General features: G+C 39.1%; 1 protein-coding gene across 1 annotated transcript in view; it reads left to right on the top strand.

Annotated features, from left to right (window-relative positions):
- The first annotated feature begins 10,933 nt into the window (after positions 1–10,933).
- LOC139717065 (uncharacterized) overlaps positions 10,934–21,729 on the top strand; it is a 64,650-nt gene continuing 53,854 nt past the window's right edge. Inside the window, exon 1 of the mRNA XM_071628574.1 lies at positions 10,934–11,405. Within this exon, the coding sequence (XP_071484675.1) occupies positions 10,934–11,405 (472 nt within the window). The remainder of the gene's footprint in view (positions 11,406–21,729) is intronic.

Below are 21,729 nucleotides of genomic sequence, written 5' to 3'. Positions count from 1 at the left end.
AGGGGGAGGGAGAGAGAGAAGATTTTATGAGAACAATTTATGTAAAAGAAATGAAAATAATAGAATGAGATGAAGTTTTATTATTTGGATAATAAGGTATGTTTTGAAATGAAATGTATGTATTGCATATTTTAATTCGTTTGTGTATAAATGTATCTTTGGTAAATTTGTTTGTGAGTACGTAACTGTAACTGAGTGTGTTTTTTTTACAATGTGTATGATGTATTTACATGTTTTTCTGTATTGTCCTTTGTCTTTGCCTTGTGCCTCCTGTTCAATCCAGGAGACAACCTAGGCCTTTCATGTTACATTGTTTATTGATATAATAAAGAATGCTGAACAACAATTTGGGGGCTGTCCACAATTGTGTATTAGATATCTCGATTGAAATAACTTTGGGACAATTTCACATACAAAGCACATGGCTGAAGAGCAAGTCTCAGATTTATTGAAACCTAAAGCAACATGGGTGCCTTGTACCAAATTTTGACGAGATCTGTAGGGAGAGAGAAAAATACAAATGGGATAAGAACGCTTTTATGAACACAAGTGTACTTCTTTTATATAGCTTTTAGCTGTAGCGTATTCAAAGAGAGGCAGATAAATTTGTATATGTCCCTGTTGCGTATTCAAAGGGAGGCAGAATTCACTCCATCGCGTGACGTTTCATGCAGCATTTTGCTTACTAAAATGGCTGCCGTAAAGCTCGCGCAACTATTGGTAGGCAGGCCACTAATATTGGAACCTAATCCGCAGCGCGGGACTATTCTGACAGTCTCTGGATGACGAAGACCACGGTGCACGCGGCAGGAAAATAAGCAACGCTAACGTAGTAGTCAGATACAAAATCCGCCGCTGTACAGTATCTGCCGTAACTTATCGCGGCAGATTTTAGCCCACGTCGGAACGATAATCGCGGATTGAAACGATAACCGCCGGCGGATACTGTTATAGAGCAAAAAACGCCGCGGAACGCTATCTGCCGCTACACCGGCGCCCTTTCCCCGCTTGGTTTCCCTCAAAAACAGTAAAAGTCAAGGGATTGAAAGCTTCCTATATTCCAAATGTCTGTAGAAAAAAAAAAATCTCGTTACATTAGGGTCAAAACGCACCCCCCATGAAAAAAAGCTGGTGACGCCCCTGATATTGAAGCATGAAAACATTGTCATGTTACTATAAGTTGTCCTTGATAAAATGGAGCAATATATATACACCACTGAAACATTCACACACATACACAAAGAACTTCAGAGCAAAGTTCAGAAACAACAGAATGTACTGTATATGCACCAATGCTTTGGTCAATGTGATTAATGTTCAAGAATTGACATCTTACCAAAGTTGTGCATGATAAAATGTCTTTGTAATACAGATTGCTTCCTGTATTTTGAATGCCAATGTTTATGCAACATGTTTTGACTCCTTGCCTCAGTATGTGATTGTTCGCCCTTTAGCAAACATTTCTGCCCACTATTATGATTTGATTAGGGTTGAATTATTCTAAGAACAAAGAAGTTTTCCTAAGTGTAGTTTTTTTCATAAAACTGAATGACTACGATTAAAATTTGTTTCTCCCACTCTGGGGGAAAAATATGTAACTATTATTAATACTGAAACAGAATGTTCATGTAGAAAGGTCAGTACAATGTAGGTGTGAGTACAAAATCAGTTTGCTAAAACTAATACAATTGTACCAGCCAAATGAAAATTATGCATAAGTTGAGTCAGGTTCGCACAGATCCTCTGATATTGGAAGTTAATTGCAATGTTATCTTAATTTTTAATGTCAAACCTGTTTTATTCTCTCCACGATTTTCAGGTACACATTGCCTCCAATACAGAATCCAACAGTTTTCACTCATGAATGGGTAAACTATGATATTGCCTTTATTTTATATATTGGCATTTTTCAAAACTTTTACACCCTTTCAAGGATATTTGGACCATGGAATGTTCCAGGAAATTTATTAAAACTAGAAAATTTGACTGATTATCATTTTGAGCTATCTTACATGAAAGGAGGTAGTGTCCCACCAACCTAATGATAGCAATGAAAACTTCAGGAAATTTTATGAAGATTAAATTTTCTAAAGTACTGTAATATTTCATGAACAACGTGATTGCTATGTGATCTAAATATATTAAAACTTCTTAAGAAGAAGAAGAAGAAAAGAAAAGAAAAACATGTTTACTGATAAACAATATGATCTGTTTAATAGTAATGTCTCATGTGTGTAAATGAGTTTGCACCTGTGTATGTGTAATGCACTGATCAATACATGTATTATATCATTGTGTGTGTTCATGTTTATGATAATCTTTTTTATGATGCTGATGTGATAAATGGCCAAGGCATGTAGAATAATATTGTAATACACTTGGGTATCTTCATAACTATGTGTGTGCATATATGTGTGTGTGCATGTGAGGGTGTGTGTGTGTGTGTGTGTGTGTACAATAAGATTCTCCCACATGCACGCGGACACACACACAAACAAACGCTCTGATTTTTTTTTTTTTTGCCTTGAATGATTATTCATTTGATTACAACTACAGTCTGTATAACATGTCTTTGAACAGAATATAAGGCATTTGCCTTGACCTCTGACGGTCAGTCAGTGCTCTCTCTCATTATGGTCTCGAACCACTTTGCTCTTGTCCTCCTTTGCATAGCCAGCATCAGGAAAATGAGCTGAAACATGAGATATAATGCAACTATTAAACCAAAACTTCACTTTTTATTTCTAGGTATATGGCTAAAAGCAGTGCTTTACAAATGTGTATCAGCTTAGAAACACTATGGGAACTATACTGCGGCTAGCAGCCCCATACGCATAACTGCGGCTAGCAGCCCCATACGCATAACTGCGGCCAGCAGCCCCATACGCATATGGGGCTGTGAACTGTAGCATACAGGAATCATGACGGATATTTTATTGCGGACAAATATCAACTTAAAATCGGGAAAAAAATCTTCAATTTGAAGACTTATTAATAAATTTGAAGTATTGATAACAGAGTTCGTGCAAGGTTTGCTTCTGCAAATAGTTCCTTTCTGTTCAAATTGATGACTAAATGTGACTCGGTCGAGAGGAAACTGGGAGAGCTACACTGAATTGACGGCCAGCGCATGCGCACACAGACATCATATCCAGTCAATGGATTCGAAATTTGTGCGCAGTGATGTGTGCGCCTGCGCTGACCGTCAATTCAGCGTAGCTCTCCCAGATTCCTCTCGACCTAGTCATATTAAGTCATCAATTCGAACAGAAAATGACTATTTGTAGAACCAAACCTTGCACGAACCCTGTTGTCAATACTTCAACCTTACTTGTAAGTCTTCAAATTGAAAATTTTTTTGTTCGATTTAAGGTTGACGTTTGTCCGCGATACTACCCTGTCATGATCCTAAATGCTACAATCCGCAGCCCCATTACGATATGTGTTTTGGGCTGCTGGTCGCTGTTTATAAAATGTGGATTTTCGCAAAAACTACAGGATATTTCGAGGAGAACTTTTTACTGTATATTTAGGATGTACAAAACATCACATTTCCGCATTCAGAAAGTAGTGCCAGTGTTGCTGGAACGAAACCAATTTTCTAAGCCTCTTTTTCAGCTTCACCCCATGGCCTAATAGTCTAGAGCACTTGTATTTTTAAAGCTAGATCTCCATTTCCGGACACAAGAGATGTTAAAGGGATCATAGTTTTGATTGAGGTCTAATTTGAGTGTGTGTGTGTGTGTGCGTGTGCGTGTGTGTGAGAGAGAGAGAGAGAGAGAGAGAGATAATAAGAAACCCCTTATGAAATATGAAAGAGCATGCAATTCTAAGAGGGATCCAAAGTTTTTGATGAAACTGGTTTTGAAATGGTTGAGATATCCAAAACAGAGCAATCCTAATAAAAAGTGGGATCAAACTTTTATTAGGATCGCTACCATCCTTTTAATGCCTGGTCACTTGTTGACCTGGGATTGACATCGTGTTCCCAGTTCGTTCATCAACAGATAAAATATACACAAAATATTGTATGAATGTTCATTGATGAACTCCTTGCCTTAAAACAACAACAACAACAAAGTTAATATTCATTCTATTCTATTCTTTCTTTCTCTCTCTCCCTCTCGCTCTCTTGATTGTATATGATTGTGTAAAGAGATCTAGAGGGAGGGAGAGAGAGAGAGAGAGAGTAAGAGAAGGAGGAATTAGAGAGGGAAGGGAAGAATATTGATATGACTTTATTACTTTATAGAAACTTGATTTGCACATTTCCCGGCGTCATGTTTGCATATTCACTTCTCGGCTCCCCAGACCCCATCAATGTGGCCAGTGATTATATTTGTCATGCGCCCTCTTGTGTTGTAAAAATAAAGGTCTAGATTAGGGATCTGTCCGTGTCGCGGTTCGCGGGCAGGAACGGTGCTCCCCGGAGCCAGCTCAGTGATATTTCCACAATCATGAAATCAAAGTAACAAAGGTAAATACGGTCCGTTCACTAAGTGCATAGAATTCATGGAGAGGTTGGTTGACGGTCATGATGTGCAGAGATATTGAAGATGAGGAGTTATAACTTATACAGGGGAATTTCCCGCAAACAAATAGGAGAATGAAATGTATGCAGAAATAGTATAGGAATATACCAGTGATGAAAATATCGAATTGCAAAGTAGCTTCTTGAGGATAATATTGAAGAAAGTCTAATAATCAATTCGAAACTATTGAATTTTCAAAATTTAGATCAAAATCATGTGATTCACCATTCGGTAAAAAGGCTTAAATGAGATGTCACAGAGCTTTATGAAATGATCATATGAATGAAATATGAAGAGACTCCCACAGAATTCCGCTTTTTATGGAAAGTACATTATCAATTGACGTGTTGCCGACTTGATATTGAGGGTATTAGTATTCCCCCTACCTTCTGAAAGAGGTAAGTCATGTCTTCTTAGATAATACAAATAAGTAGAAATCTTTTTATTTTTACTTATTAGTCTACGTTGTTCCATCATCATCTGCTCAAGTTGTAGAGTTGTTATCCAGGAGGCACCATTTTTTTTTGTTAGTCCATAACAATTGACAACATTATCCGGAATTCTTCAAGTCTCACACGCTGATTTTCCTTCCAAATACACTTCCCTAGGACTTTCCTTTAAATGTCGTTGATCACACCTGTGACAATGATACCCGAGTTGAATAAACAAAGAATAAAAATGAGGCAAATTAGAAACAAGAAATTTTGAAAAGTGTAATGGACCATAATTTTTTTTTTTGATATAAGTGGTTACTTGATCTTTCCAAATTCTGTTCTCTTTTGGTTCTATGTTACCTCTCAGGTTTTTTTTTCTTTTTTTTTTAATACTTCGTGAAAACTGGTTATACCTGCTTTCAGGGTTTTTTTTTCTCCTTAACAATACGGTGACTGATCTCGGATGTATGGAATTGTAAACGTTAAGATGTGCATCGACGTCATTTTTCATGGTGCCACTTGTTTAATGAAATTCGAATAACTACTAAAAACATCGAGTAGCGGTGAAACAGCAATTCCATCCACACTTACACTTACTATCTCAAACTAAAATTGTCTCTGGTCATACGCTTTGTTTATCTAACATTCGATAATTCTTAACGATACACTTGAATCTGATTAAACAGTTGAAATGAAACATGAGCTGGAACTTTTGATGTTGGCAAATTGATGACGGAAAAAATGACCCAAAAAGAAAAGAAAAGAAGCAAAGAAACCGAAAATTATTTCGATAAAAACTACATCTCCGTTTTCCGTCAATCCTAAAGGTCAGCAAAAGCCAAAGTCTACACGCTTCTTCTGAATGTCAAGACATTTATGTTTACAGACTAACATAATGTGGTAAAATAAAAAAGCTCGAAAGTGAGGGCTAGGAGCTCCGAGACGTCGAGTAGAAGTTTCCCCCAATATTCCGGCAGAGAAGTAGGTGCTAACCATGCATGTGAGCTTGCAGTCAGAGTTAGATTTCACTTTTCTTTCTCAATCCAACCCTGGAGCGGATCAGGCGACAGATTGGACGAGTAGAAGGTTGCGTCGGTATGCATCGTTTCTGATACTTAAAGATGACGAATTTAGTTTGTGGCCTCACGCATTATGACGGCCGTGACATATTCAAACTAAGAATCAAACCCCTACCCTCCCCCAGTTGTAATTGCCTGTTATCACTTACATGTACATACTTTCCACTACTTTCCAGTCAACCGCATTGGACAGCTAGAAAGTGCTCCTCCACATCATGTTTAAGCTGACACTATGTATGTAATTTTTTTTCTTTATGTATTTATTTTCTGTTATATTTTTATTTATGCGATAATGTAAATACATACTATTGTGCTATACTAAGTCTGTTTATGTTGGTAATTTGGTTTTAATGATTTGCTCTTTGTTGTTGTTCATCAAAGAGTGGCCCATAAGACAGAGGCATGGTTCCCTGGTGGAAAGAACACAGTGTCCCATTATGTGAAACACAATGTAAAACACAGTGTGAAATCTCTTCACACTGAGCCTTTCAACAGGGTGGACACATTGTGAATCATCAATTTACAGTGGGAAACAGAAGATCAGTATGTGAATACCCCGTGAAAAACCACATTACAGAGTGAAATGATCTTCACATAGTCGACTATGTGAACACAGTGTGAACACAGTGTGTTCTTTCCAGCAGAGATTTCAAAGCTCCGTGCGTTTTCAGCCAGTGATTTGGTAATGGTCGCAACCACTGTACAAATCAGCTAATTTATCGGTGTTATCAAATCGAAATTCCCCTACCCCCCTTTTTTTGGAGGGGGGGGGGGGATGCGCAAACTTCAGTAAATATGAGCCTTGTGAAAAAATACTCCAGCAACCAAAATCCTCTACCCTTAGTCATAATTTCAAGATTCCACGACCAGAATATCATTGAATATTTTAGTGCCAATTAAGGGAGCACAAGTTTTTGTTTTAATTTCATGTCAAAACGAAAATCCTGATGTGAAGATCCTGTAGGTCATCAGGTCAATGGGGGACTTTTTAGGCCATGACATATCTGCATAATAGGCGTTGCTACTAATATCATGGTCTGACAAAATCATGTTAAACTGTAAAGTTTCCTTATTCTAGCACGTAACCTCTACCATTTTGTATGATAATGTGCATTGAAAATAATAACATTGATAACATGTCTCTTCTCAGAAACGTTGATGCTGTAGTTGATATATTGTGTATGTTGATAAAGCAGCAGACATCAAAATGACATCAGTCCAAAATGGAAGTATGTAATTATTACAGCAAATAATTTCTTCCCTTAACTTTCTTATAAGAAATCTACAACGGCGACAAAATTTGATGAGAAACGGTGTTATTCGTCATCGCCTTATTATGGCAAATAAGTGCAGTTCATGGGCGAGCCACTCTGTCGACGGATCCTCGCGACAGCGGTCACAAAGGCGACGAAGTGTAAATGCACGTGAAACGGGGCGTGGAGCTACGGCGCATCAAGATAGGCAAAAATCGTCTGCAAATGGGCGCGACGAAACCGCAGCAGACAACATTCAATCTTCTCTCGACTGTTTTAGCGGCAAGTGGCGACAAAATTGGGAAACGAGCTTGCTCAGACCGAAATTCAGTGGTTCCTCCAATCAGCGAAAGGTTAACAAACAAATTGGCGAATAAATGAAAAAAAAAAATAAATACATCAAATATTATGCTTTGGTGTTTGTGTGCTATAGTAGCGAATTACAAGGAATTAAAAAGTCTTTAATATGATTGCTGTTCGGTAGAAAACGAGAAAGAGAAAGAAAGAAAGAAAATAAGAAACAAGAAAGAAAAAAGCGTCAAGAATATGTTGATGCCTGATCAACTACCAGTTAATGTTATTTCTCTTTGTATTTTGGGGGGCGAAATTCAATGAATTATTTAAACCACCTTTACTTTCCTGTGTCTACAACTAGGGCAAAAAAAAAGGTCTTTTACTTTATAATGTGATTAATTTCAATTTAGAATCAAGTCCTGAAACCATTATCGAAGTTGAGACTGATATGAAACAAACCTTGAAAGTATTAATTGCGCTCAATTTGGCTTTAAAACTAGACTTAAGCTAGATAGACATGACAGAAGAGTAATACCAACTTCATCAGAGTCTGATCAAAATAAGAAAATATGGTATCTCAATTTTTTTTTCACAATCAGTAATATTAGTAGCAACCATATGTTCGCACTGTTGATAAAGTTTAGAACACCATTGCTTTCCAAATCTTCCATGTATTACCGGTGTGCAATTCTTCGACAGATTCTTTTTTTTTTCTAACAGCAAAGCAATTAGAATAAGTAATCTATTATAAACGTCAAAGTCAAATCTTTCAATAAAAAGACAAGAATAGCTCTAAAATATAAAAGGTCTTCATAATCTAAGTCATAAAAAACAAAACAGTCTTATGTTGATGTTGGTATGTATAATAATTATTACGTTTGTGTACACAAGTCGAAAGAGATATGCCATGTGATGACGTCACAGAATCTCTCCATCTATTATCAGAGCACACTTTTTGTTCTCACCTCTATATTTTCTTTATTAACAGCAAAGGTTGCTTCGATTTTTGTGGTTATCAGGTTGTTGTTTTTTTTGACTACCATATATAAGTTGAACTTTTTAGCAGATTTATCCATTTAAAAGTCAACTTAATTACCAATAATCTATCAAACATATATGACTTTGGTTAGAGTTTATTACTTCATCATAAATGTATCAATTCACTTGCTGATGTACATATTTGAAAAACTTTGTATTCAGACAGTGCCCTGTGATGTATTTTTTTTTAGTGGGAAATGGAAAGTAAATGAAATGTGGGCGATTTTAGAATTCTATAAATCTCTAATTTAATGTCTGATGTTGATGAAACTTTTTTTCTTGTATTCCTCCGATTTAAGTCTGTTTATCAAAGTCTACGTGGACACGGTGGATGAATTATGATTTAGATATCTTTACTAAAAGCTTATGTCTAGGTCAAACTTAGTTTTAAACTATATGCTTTTCTTTCTCCACATCAATCTCTCATTCTCTCTCCCTCTCTCTCTCTCTCTCTCTCTCTAGTCTCTCTCTCTCTCTTCCTCTTTCAGATTTAACATATTTCAATCAAGATAAATCTTTTCATGCTTACTGGTTTGCTAAACACGACAAGGGTTGTAGTCATGATATTTCCAATGTTATGTACAAATAGTTTGTGATCTTTCATGTTTTTCGTGCCTTGGAAGGACGCGAACAGGATATTGGAGTCTCCGATGTGCATCTGAGTGACGTCAGACAGACAACTAACATTAGATTTGGTAAGTTTTGATTTGAATTGATAATATTTTACACATCTGCATAATTCATGTTCCCTGAGAATGCCCCTACATTTCTGCGATGCCAGAAGAACCACTTGTTTATTTGTTTTGTTTTTTTGGGAGTTCATAACAAATTATGTTTCTGAGAATTGATGTTCTATTATGCAACTCTCCTCTTGAAGGTTTAATACTTTATGTCTATTGGTGAATTGTCTCGTGATCTCTGTCTGTGGCCTGCTCATTTTATCTTGGTGAAGAAAATCATTGAGATGGAACTGTTGTACACGGAAAGGATAATTATTATGAAGTATTGAGATTACCGAGAGACATAAGACGTTGGAGTGAGGAGGCAGGGGGAGGCAGAACATAATCATCGTGACTGCCAAGCCGACTGTTGGTGAAAGGTTGTCAAGAGGGCGTGGCCACACGAGACACTGATTCACGCGATTGGCTGGAAGTGTGACGAATGACATGCTTTGATGTTGACTGATGGTTCCGCTAAACGAGACACGATTGGTTGGAAAGCGTGAGACAAGGAGCTAGGCTGCTCCACTTGCACTAAAGGGGGATCCAGGAACTATTTTGCTGAGCGTATGGGTGACGAATACTAGCTGTGTACGAGCGAGGTAGCGTGCCACCGCAGTAGCAATGTTGACATGGGTAAATACGTGACAAATTACCCGTGGCACTTTGGGTACTGCCAGCTGTCGCTGAGAAGAGGGGTATTATGGTGTCCAGACACCTAAGCGCCCGCCTTACAACATTATTTCATATCCTTTATCTAATCATCTTATTTCCGAAAGATACGTTACATTCAACTACACCTTTTATGTGACAGGAAGGTTAGCTGCATATAAATTGTCGACACCTTCAGATTAGCAGGACAAATGCGAGCTTGACGAGGCCAATCGCAACGCTTGCAGTTGTCAAAAAAAAAAAAAAGTTCTACCTATCCGGATCCAGGTCATTAGCATTTACCAAGAGGGGTACGCAGTGAAGCACCGCAGAAACTTCCATTGAGGAGTGCAATAATCAAATTTGCTCTGGAATGTTGGCACTTCTCACCTGTTGAACTTCGCGTTATTCATTTATACCGCTCCTCGCCATTACACATAGTACGTGCTGGAGTTCTTGTTTCTGGAGTTCGTAATCGCGATGCGTTCATCTCTTCATTCTCTTCCCTCCTCATCCTCCCATCAACACGGGATCTGAAAAAAGGGGGCACTTTAAAGGAAAAAGAAGAAGATCAAAACAAAACTCCTTTGCTTGTCAATCAGGCCGTCCTCTCTTCATCCGGTGGGTCAGCACACCAGAGGGGGCTGAATAAAGCCGCGGACACGGCGTGTCACTTTCGAACTCAAATATTGACTCTACTTATTTGAAGTTTGTCTGACTTCTGGACGTCGTTAAACAAAGGCGTTGAAAAACGTTACTCATCACCTCCCTACGCCAATATTGTGAGGAGCGCTGTGTGAATGAAACTCGCCCGGAGTCCAAGGAAGCCACTGTGGTAGCACGGCCTGACATTCGACACCGCCATCGGGTGGGGTTGTTAGACTTTCTCACTCGGGTGGAGCGTATTCTTAGAGATCGTTTCGGTCCTTCACCATGTATCTATCAGGAATCCAAAGTTTATTCCCCGTTCTTGTTCTGTCCATTTTCGGATCTATCGCCATCACTCTAGGTGACTCAAGGCACAGTAGCGGTGGACAAGGTGGAGATGGAGGAGGCAGCAGCACCACGGAGCTGGAGAAACTGGAGTTGACGGAGGAGGAACTATTGCAGGACCTCGAGGATCTACACAGGATAGTTAGGCGTGGCACCGAGGACCTCACCCGCTTGAACTGTCCGCCCTGCGATCGGCTGCATTGCAGTCCCCGGAAGGCTTCAAAGCTCACCTGCAAGGGCGGAGTCACCCTGGGAGTGTGCAACTGTTGCCCGAGATGTGCCAAGATTGAAGGGGAGCGATGCGGCGGCAAGTGGAATTATCTGGGACGATGCGACCAGGGTACGGAGTGCGTCCCAGATTCGGATCAAGGTCACGCGAACACGACGCCACAGGGAGTTTGCAGGAGAATAAGTAAGTGGGACTATTACCCATCTGAAGTTTTTCACAAACTCGTTCTTCTCTTTCAGTTTTCCGGCTCACGAGTGTGCATTGAACCCTATGTCTCTGTAATCTATGGTTTTGTTTTTCATGCATAAAGTAATCTCATATTTAACTAAATTACTCGATGCTCTAAGAGTAAGCTTTGCACAGTTTTAAATTTTAAGATTTCGATGAGCACTGCACCACCGATGTACTGTAGTGAACTTCTGATTCCTATGTGTGATCTCAGTCTCTATCATATGGGTACAGTTGTCCGTCTCGTATGACAATATTCTTTTTGTGCATTCTTTCTATCCTATCTCTGTCTAAAGTTGTTACCTCTTCTGTTATGGGTAATGTTGCCATAACTTATCTGCAGTATAACTAAAACACTTGACATGAAGTAGTCAACCTTCAGATGTCCGTTACGACCAGATTAAGGTATATGGGCCGGATTGGCATGTCTACATTCTCAGTGTGTAGATGGTGAAGCACCACAGCACCGTCTTGATGATATGCTTGAACCATCGGGTTCTTTACATACAGTGTTGTCCTCCATGCGGCGGAGTCTTTTAAGTATGCATATGTGTGTATGTATGTGTGTGATCGTGTGTTTATAGTTGTAGGGTGGTAAAGTTGTGGATGGAAGAATACCGTAACGTGCGATATACCATGAGTTCATTCAGGCTCACCTCCCTGATTAGATTGATTGATTGATTGACTGATTGATTGATTGATGATTGATTTTATTTCCGAATTTCCTTTTCATACATAAATGTGATAAAAGTCAATTGAACGAAATAATTGAGTACAATATCATTTGAATCTAACAGTTGAAACAGATAAACGATTAGTTCAAACATCCAGCATTGTTCCATTAAAGTGTAAAATGAAAACGAGCAGTTGTTATTTTATGCATATATGCAAACACAGGATCTCTTGTACCTGCCTTTCAGAAGACAAATTAAGCAACTCTGAATATAACAGAAATACAAGAAACCATCATCATAATATCATTTATTTAAAAAAAAAACGCTTGACGAGGATAATAGCCTCTGATATGATTGAACTTCCGTGGTTCATGACATGAAGTCTAGTCGTATGTGTGTGTGTGTGTGTGGGGGGGGGGGGGGTGTTCTTACACCACCCCAACCAGATCCGTAATCTTTTCTTCCGAGTAAGTGATAATAGCATCGTCATTATCAGAGCATATATCAGTAAACTGTCTTTAGGTCGACGAAACTCGGTAAGTTCTCGTATGTCATGGTATCTTTTAATTGGTCAAAAGACACGGAAAATGATTTGTCACTTTCTTACAAAGTTAAACGATATCAGCAGCACTAAAAATTGCATTGATTCATTTGCGCATTACATTTTCGCTAGACGAGATCATTTTTAGTAGTTTTTGCTCAACATACCGTTTAGACGTCGTTAACACACAGGGAATATACACAGAAAGTCAATGGAATGCCCCTTTTTAGGTCCAGTGCTTTTATCAAGAGGCATTTTTTAACATGCTGCTGTGATAAAGATAAAGAATTTCGGACAATTTGATACAAACTCTTACACTTATAGAAGGGAAAGCGAGCTAGCTAAGATGTTTCCCGCGTGAACGCATGTCAACAGAGAGAAAAAGAGAGGGAGAAGGGGGGGGGGGGGCGGAAGAGAGGAAAAGGGAGAGAAGGGGGGATCGTGTCCTAGTTTGGTTTTTGGTGGAGTGTATCTCGTGAGACCGGAAACACGTCCACGAATTTGTGTTAAATTGAGGTTGGAAGCTAGGGTCAAAAGATACCGTGATGTGCTAATTATGGTCTACATTGAAATCAGAGAAGATATCATCGAATTCCGCCAACCTTAGATTAGTTAATGCTGATAAGAGATAAGATGACAGTCATGTTCGATAAGATAGGTATACTTTTCCTTAACCTTCTGGCTCTGTGACGAGGAGGGTATGTTCCGTATTTCCGGTTATACAAAACATGGATTCGTCATTTTGAGTGGATGCACTGTCAGCATAAGATCATGAATGTATAGATGGATAGTTCGTTTACTTGCCTAGAGAGAGAGAAAAAGATATGCACTGATACACAGAGTAACAAAAATCCAGGAACATGTATTACCGAGCATTCCTGTATACGGCGCTGTCCGTGTACAGCGTCGTCAGGAAACTTAACGAATCTTCTGAACATCCCACTTAAAGAAGAAGGCAAATACTATTTTTTTCCGTTTCCTATGTGAGCATGTTAAGCGAAAATGAAATAGAAATTACAAAAATATTTCATTTCATTAGTTGTGCATTCCCAAGTGGTGTTTCCGTATTAATATTTTGAGTCTTGTAACCAGTAACTGATTCATTAGTTACTCGCAACGTGATCAATATCTCGTCACGGGATTGGTTCGTTGCTCATCACGCGACCTTGCTTTAATCGCGAAATTCCCTGCTTTCTAACGAATCCAAAGTTTTTGACATCTCATCTAATTCTATCTGATTCTAATCTCTGCCATTGCGAGATCAGTCGATTAGATTTCATTTGATGATATTCGTCTTCCTGTACGTAACGTAGGCCTATCTTGCATGATAATAACGGATGCATTCGCCACACGTCGAACTCCCGTCTTCCTCGTTTAGAAATCTGCCACTTTGATATCATGTCTGGCTTGGCGAGAATACGAAAACACTCAAACACGATTTGCACTTTTAACTTTCGAGAGCCGATGTGGCCCAGTGGATATGACCACACATTCTCAGTTGTTATCCCTGGTTCGAGTCTCTTGCAGTCACCACGGAGGTAAAGCCCTTTGGAGAAACTTATTTAAAGCCATCTGCCCTGCACGACGTAGCTTGCTCAGTTCGGTTCAATTCATTTATTTTCATTCTCATTTTTCTTCCGCCGCGAAACATAACACAGAGTGAATCAGGAATTATATCATAGGCGTTATATGTACACTAGAATGTGCGAGAGGTAAACAATGTACGAATGATAAACGATAGTTAACAAATAGAGATTCATATTGTAAAATAAATCTAAACACTTGCATGGATACATATGCACACAACCACACAGACAGACAGACAGACAGACAGACCCACACACACTCACTGGTGTTTTTAACTTCAGAGTATATGACATCAAGAAAGTGAATGGATTATTTTGTTTTCTAAGAAAAGAAAAGAGACTTTGCTTCTTCAAAATTTGGGTGAGCGTTTAATATATGCGAATATCCTCATCGTTCGCATCATCACATTTGGTGTATAACTGCGTTTCACATTGCATGGCAGGGTGAATGAAATAAGAGGAGTGCTAAAATTAACGTGTTAAAACGGGAGTATATGCAACTTCGGATGCAGACTTTAATGACGAATAAGGAAATTGCTATACAAGAATTTGATTCGTCTCTGTAATTGAGTAAGTCTTCACTTTAGATATTATGTTGAATATTTACTGAAAATGGAGTAGTGAAACAGGTCTACATTTTCCCTATCAAGGCAAGCACACAAGCAAGCAAGTAAACAAACAAACATATCAAACGCAATCTATTGAGTTATGACATGTCCACTTCGGTCTTTACAGTCATTGGTAAAAATAATGATTATTTGCGTTTCCAACATGTTCAGCAAACTCGGATGATAGCTCCCAATAGGTGATTGTGCGTTGAGAACCCTCGATATTTCAGGAAAGTATACCTGGGGACGAATCATGTGAGTGACGACCAAACAACCAAACTCGTCAGATCAAATTTCGAGAGAGAAGCGGACAAGCTTTTAAAAAGTCGCGACAGTGTGAATGTCAGAGAATGTCATTTAACACGTCATCCGATTAGTATAGTACTAACAAGGTGTCTTGATCACGTGGGTGTGACGTCACTTTCGTTAAATGCAGAAAAGTTCCTCCCTCGGCCCTTTTGGAAACAAAGGGAAGTAAAATACGGCATATATGTGACAACAAAAGTTGGGTTTTTAACTTGTTGTTTGTTTGTTTTTTCTTTAGGGTGGAAGGAATTATAGTGGGTGTTTTTTTTTTTCTTTATACTTCTTAAATTTTCCTCTCAGATAATTTCTGATGGGCGCTTCTGGTGCGATCAAAAAAGTCCTCGTGCATTTTTAGATAAGAAGCTCAATATAGAATACACTAGTCTAACTTTCAGGCTGTAAACTTGCTTTCCTCCCACTCAGCAATTCAAAAGGTATATGAATTGATCTTACGTTATACGTTTCATTCCCCTTACGCGCATGATTGGAATGTCAATCCAGATTTTCTGACGTCTAATGCATGCCATGCAGTCCCTGCACTCAGGCTAATAAGTGTTGAAATAACAACCCACTGTCTGAAAGGTAGGCTAAGAGAAGTGTGCGCTTGAGTCGCATGATATGAAATGGTTTTAGCCTTGTGATAATTCGATCATGGAGGAATACACATGTAAAACTCAATTGTCAATCTGCCCCAACAGACAAGCGTCATTCACAACATGAAGGGGCCAAGTGATGACGTATCACTTCTTTCTTGTCTCGTCATGATCTTAGATGTGAGGAACCATGATCCAGTTTTACTCAGCAATGGAGAGTGAGGTCATTTTCCTCGTCAGTTTCTTCGTCTACATCTTCCCCTTACATGGGCTGCAGAACCGGGGGGGGGGGGGGAGGGGGGATACCCTACAGCCCACATACAACTTAAGCAATACAACATACAACTTTAACAATAAAAAACACTCAAAATGAAAAACCTCGACACCTGACGACGCCATTCGAACCCACGAGTTATCGAGGAATTTCTTCTGGGTGGGGAGGGGGGGGGGGGGTGGTGGTCTGCTCCTTGACGCCACCAAGAGCGTTGAGCCAAACCCTGCCTCCCCTTCCCCCTTTGGCCCAGCTAGCCTCAAACATCAAAAATTATGCGGCCCCTGTGTTACTACCTGTTCCCTCGATTCACGACGCCCGGAAATCATAGAAGTGATATGAACTTAGCATGACGTCATACCCCTGAGGAACCTTGATTTCTGCAGGTCCAGTAAATCCATTTCTACGCCATGTCCGCGTTGCTTGCAATTAACAGAGTCAAAACGAGGCCCATATAGTACCTAAAACAGTTCAATTATGAAATACGAAAGTTTCACGAATAGTAGATCAGCAAGCACTACGCATGACGACTACGCATCTCACTGACATACACATTAATCGTCGCTAAGTCTTTTTGACATGAAATAACACGAGAAAATAACATCGTCCACACAATTTTTATCATGTTTTGAATAACGTAGGAGTGAGCGTTTTCCTCCTTTTTATGAGGAGGGAGGGGGTTGTATTGCAAAGTGATCGACCAAAAACATGTTTTTTATAAATGTAGACATAGTTTTATACACGATGATAGTGAATTTGTGAGTTAATGACGCCATCACCTCAATTAATGTGTCCCGTGGTTATGACTTATGACAATTTTTATTAAACTTTACAATCTTGTTTGTCTAATTTTACCCTGTTACATTCAATTAGAATACGTTGTGGATTACCACTTTAAATATATTGACTCTGATAATTGCATCAACACATTTTTCTTTTTCGTTCCCCAAATCAAGACAAAATGACTACATGAAACAGGCAACGGAAAAGGCCACACCAGTCCTGTGCGATCTATTTTAATAAAACTAGATTGTAATAGCAAAAGAAATCTTAAAAACCTCGAATGCGTATATGAACATCTACGTATCACCTCTTACCATTGTCTTATTTCACGGTTCTAGCAACACTACACATACAACTTATCTTGACAGAAAACCTATGAATAAAGAGCAAGAGAGTGCACGAAAAGGGCGAAAGCAGTTCTATATACGGGAAGAAGGAGAAATACAACTGTGCGAGTACAGCGACGCAATGCTCCGAAGAAGATTTCATATTAATCAATAATAGCGTATAATCAGGCCTGGGGGGAAGGAGGAAAACATGTCAGCCAGCCAATTAGACGTTAAGAAAAGAAACCAACGAACTTTTTTCGCTCCTCCGAGCAGCTGGATCGATGCAATCTAATGCTTGTTTTCGCTGGGTTTGACTCTTATAGAGGCGGTGTTTTCCCCGCCGAATCCTAATATAGTCACAGTCAGGGGGTGGAGCATTGATTTTTTGTCATTACTTTCTGCATGACACGCGTTGTAAACCGGTGTTACGCCGCAACTGGCAAATCTCTGTTCTAAATGCGGGTACGCCAATTTTCCGCCAGAAGACGCACCACTTTAACAGGAGGCGCCCCCACTTTAACCGGAGGTGCCCTTACATGTGTTTGAGAAGGTGAGCCCGCCTTGTTTTGAAGAGCATCTTAATGAAATTCAAAAATCCAAGAAAAGGGAATATCTCGGTTCTGTATAGTATGAAAAGAAAGGAGCATTATTTGATAACATTTAGAATCTTCAGCCTATCACTTCGTAGTGTCATAATTGGTGATAACTCGACGTAACCCCAAAGGTCAACGGCTTGACACGACGTTATCATAAATAAGTCAGTCTCTCGCTTCGGTTGCATGACGTCACAACTTCTAAATGACTAGCTCTAATAGGAGATGAGTTCACAAACTTCCCCCTTCACAAACTGACCCCTTTTCATGCCATTTCCGATGAGGAAATATCAGAAATTGATGAGTTTGAAATTTAAAGTGTAAGTTACGCAATCCCTATGGGCACTGTTTTATGAGCGATCGATACACAATACGTCTATTCCTTTCAGTTTGAACAGCAAGTTTCCTGTTAGGCCCAGAGTGAGCAGCCATCAAAAAGTATCGAGATGATGAACATGTCGAGAAATTGCTGTCATAATGCGTGGCAGAATATAAAATCTGCATCGTTGTCGTTTAGTCGTGCGCAGACGCAAACGCAAGCCTCTGGCGTATGCAGCAGAGGGGTGGGGGTGGGGTGGGGGAGACGTCACCGCCATTCGTTGACTAGTGGACAGTACCTCAAACAGTGACAAGCATGCTAATGAACAACGTTCTGTAAATATCTATCTTACATATCCGTGAAAAGAGGAAGAACTTCGAAAGTAAAACGGTGACAAGAAGAGATGAATGAAGTATAGAAAACCTAAGACGTTAAAGTGCACTCTCCTTATGTGTATATAGGCACCCATGTGGAAATGGGTTGAGTGTACAATTAGACAGATTTAAAACGGTTCAATCTCTCTTCTTGATTCCATAAAGAGCAGAGGGTGCAGCGACAGAGATGAGATCGCGAGTTCGAACCCTGCTCGACAGAGCCACCAAAATCCTTGGTTTATAAACGTGATAAACGGATGCCTGGCAATACTGGCGTCATAAGAATTGCAAGATCCCCTTGAAGTGGTAAAAGTGAAGAGGCTGCCCACGGGAAATGAGACTTTTATATTCTTTTGATTGTTAATATAATCATTATTAACATCACAGTAAAACTTAAAGCGAGTGAGGTGAGCGCAACGGTGCGCCGCTTTAATGTCAATGGATGAACTTGCGTGGTATCCTATTGACATCTTTGAATGATTGCAAAGGTAATACATTTATGATTGTGACATCTCACTCGCGTGGTACACTTATTTGATCTACTTTGCAGGCGAACCGTTATTCTCTCCAAGTTTCTAATATTATGTAAGATATCATGTTCTTACCTATATCCTTGACAAAACATGCCAAAATGTTCCTGCAAACTCATGTTTGTGATCACTGATTGGTAGTCAATTTGTTTAGAAAGGAAATGACGAAAATTTCGCAAGAGATATTCGGTCACATGACCATCGAGGTCGTTTTTAAACACTTATGATTATGACGGGTGTAGTAGGGTATATCAAATGATATACGGAAGAGTCAAACTATGTGTATGCCTTTTCTCGGTACAGCGCTTATCACCTGTCAGAAAGGAACAGCTGAATTCAAAACGACTTCCTCTATGAGCTAATGTATCCTTGAAAATCTATCATCATTTTGCTCCAGAAAGAAAAAAAAAAGGAAGGAAAGAAACAAAGGACCAAACATAGCTAGTAATAGATACGGATTACATGGATTAGGCACTTGATTTACAACTCTGACCAATTTGGAAGTGATACTGTAGCAACTATATGAACTCGATTAGTATTGGTTTTTAACTTTATTCTTGACTACTTCTTCTGTAAGGGTTCTGCTGTCATTCTTATCCTTTTTGAGCATCCAAATGAACAGAGAGGGATATCTTGGGTATAATGCTCGGCCTAAGGATGTACGCACCTACAACTAGAATTCAACTCATTTATTATTGGCGGAACACTCACTAAAACTATTTTTCTTATCAATAATCTGCAATCATAATGATTACGGGTCTTCAGTTTACATCATCTAAAAAGCGATATAACGTGAAAGGAGGATGATACCCAAAGTTATGTATCTGTGGATCAGTGAAGGTTGGGGAAATCGGAAAATCCGTCCAAAAGTTGCGAAGTTTGAAAGTTTCGGATCCACCATCGCTGGATAAGAAGACTACAATTCGTGATGTCACCGAAGGAAAACGATGTAAAGAATATATAAAGAGAATTCCACTTGTCATTTTTAGCATAATGAAAGAAGAATTGACTTACCTCTGTCAGAAGGCAGGAGGAATGATTTTACCTTTATATGTCAGGAGCAAGCGGAGAGAATGTGTACTTTTCATTAAAAAGTGAAATTTTGTGAAATTTTCTTTCTATTGTCCTCATATCGCAGGCATACTGTGACATCACGATTTGTTCTAGTCCTCAAACTTCATTGATGTGTTCTGTTCATATTTTTGCATTAACTCAATCAACACGACAATTCGGGTTGTACCCCTTTAAAAACAAACGTCCCTATCCTACACAAGTGAACAGTGGTGCCAGCACGTTCCTCTTAGGGCGGTTAGTGGAATAAATGCATTAGAAATTGAGTTATTTGATAATTTCCATTGGATAGTTTCAGTGTCACACAAGCCATCCTGATCTTAACTACTGGCAAAGTTTCACGAAATTTCAAAGTTAGTGCATCATTTGGGCTACTACCGCTCCCTTTGATGATCGATTACATATACAAAGACTGGTTGCATATGAACAAGGAGGTACAGCTAGGCCTAGTACCTCCTTGATATGAACTACAAGGCAGAATGCTCGACACTTTTTCTGGATACTTGCGTGTTGGCAACTGGTTATACAGTTGGCTTTTGACGACGAACAAAAGCGCGTTGATCCAGGTCAAACAAACAACAAATTAGAACTGGATGACAGTGGTAACAGGTGGGGCGGAAATAAAACCTAAATGTTTTTATATTTTTTGACAATATGATTATTTCGCATGTAAATGAATCTCTCAACACACACAGACACACACACGCTCTCTCGTAGAAACCTAAATCAGCCGTGCATCTGCATGCATGGTGAAAAGCAAAACGAACGTATAAATATATCATTCAATTGATCTACATCCAAACTATTGTTAAACATCTTTTCGGACCAGTTCCAGGGTAAGATGATAGATTACGACAGAAATGGAGGGGGGGGGGGGGAGAAAATCAAATTGGCCTCTGTGAAAAAGCATCTGTGCAACATCAAACTATGGTGTAAAGTACTTGGAATTACTTAAGGTAGTTGTAATTTTACTTATTTAAGGTCACTACAACTGAATTGAAGTGAATTGCAATAATTGTATTTGCATGTGAACATTCTAATCGCCACGAGAACATATTGCAATTGATACTTAGCATAATAACATTATATTTGAAGAGTCGAAACTTACAGCAAAAAGACGTTTAAAAACAAATGTAATGTTTATAAATATATATATATATATATATATATATATATATATATATATATACATATATACATATATATATGATTTTCTTTCTGCTGTACTATAGCCAGAAAGTATGATTTCTTTTTTGACCACTCAGTGAAGAAATTAAATCTTTACCACAAACAGACACACAAACAAACAAACTGAATAACAAACCAAACAGAGATTTGTTATCCATTTAACGCCGATCCATCATTAATCGTATAATACGATCGCTGCGGAAGGTTTTGGCAACGTATCAAATTGATTCTTCTTTCCTGCTTCACTATATGGCTTGGCTTGGCAGAGAACAGTGACAGGCGGAGGACATTGTAATACGGTCAATGCGTCCCACCCTCCCCCTCCCCCTCCCCCTCCCACCATCGGCTGGAGGGGTGGAGCAGGGGTGCGGATTAATGACGCAGCGGTCAAGCGCATTCAGGAAGCTCCTTAATTTCAATCAACCCCAATTGCTACACCCCACGGTCATCATGCATTGCATACAAACATGTTTACTGCTTCCTAATATTATCGTTTGCTCAATGAAGCAGCGT

This window comes from Diadema antillarum, unplaced genomic scaffold (assembly GCF_040938485.1).
Source record: "Diadema antillarum isolate AM-2024a unplaced genomic scaffold, OU_Dant_1.0 scf00000071, whole genome shotgun sequence".
Taxonomy (NCBI): domain Eukaryota; kingdom Metazoa; phylum Echinodermata; class Echinoidea; order Diadematoida; family Diadematidae; genus Diadema; species Diadema antillarum.
This window is presented reverse-complemented; position numbering and strand designations above follow the sequence as displayed.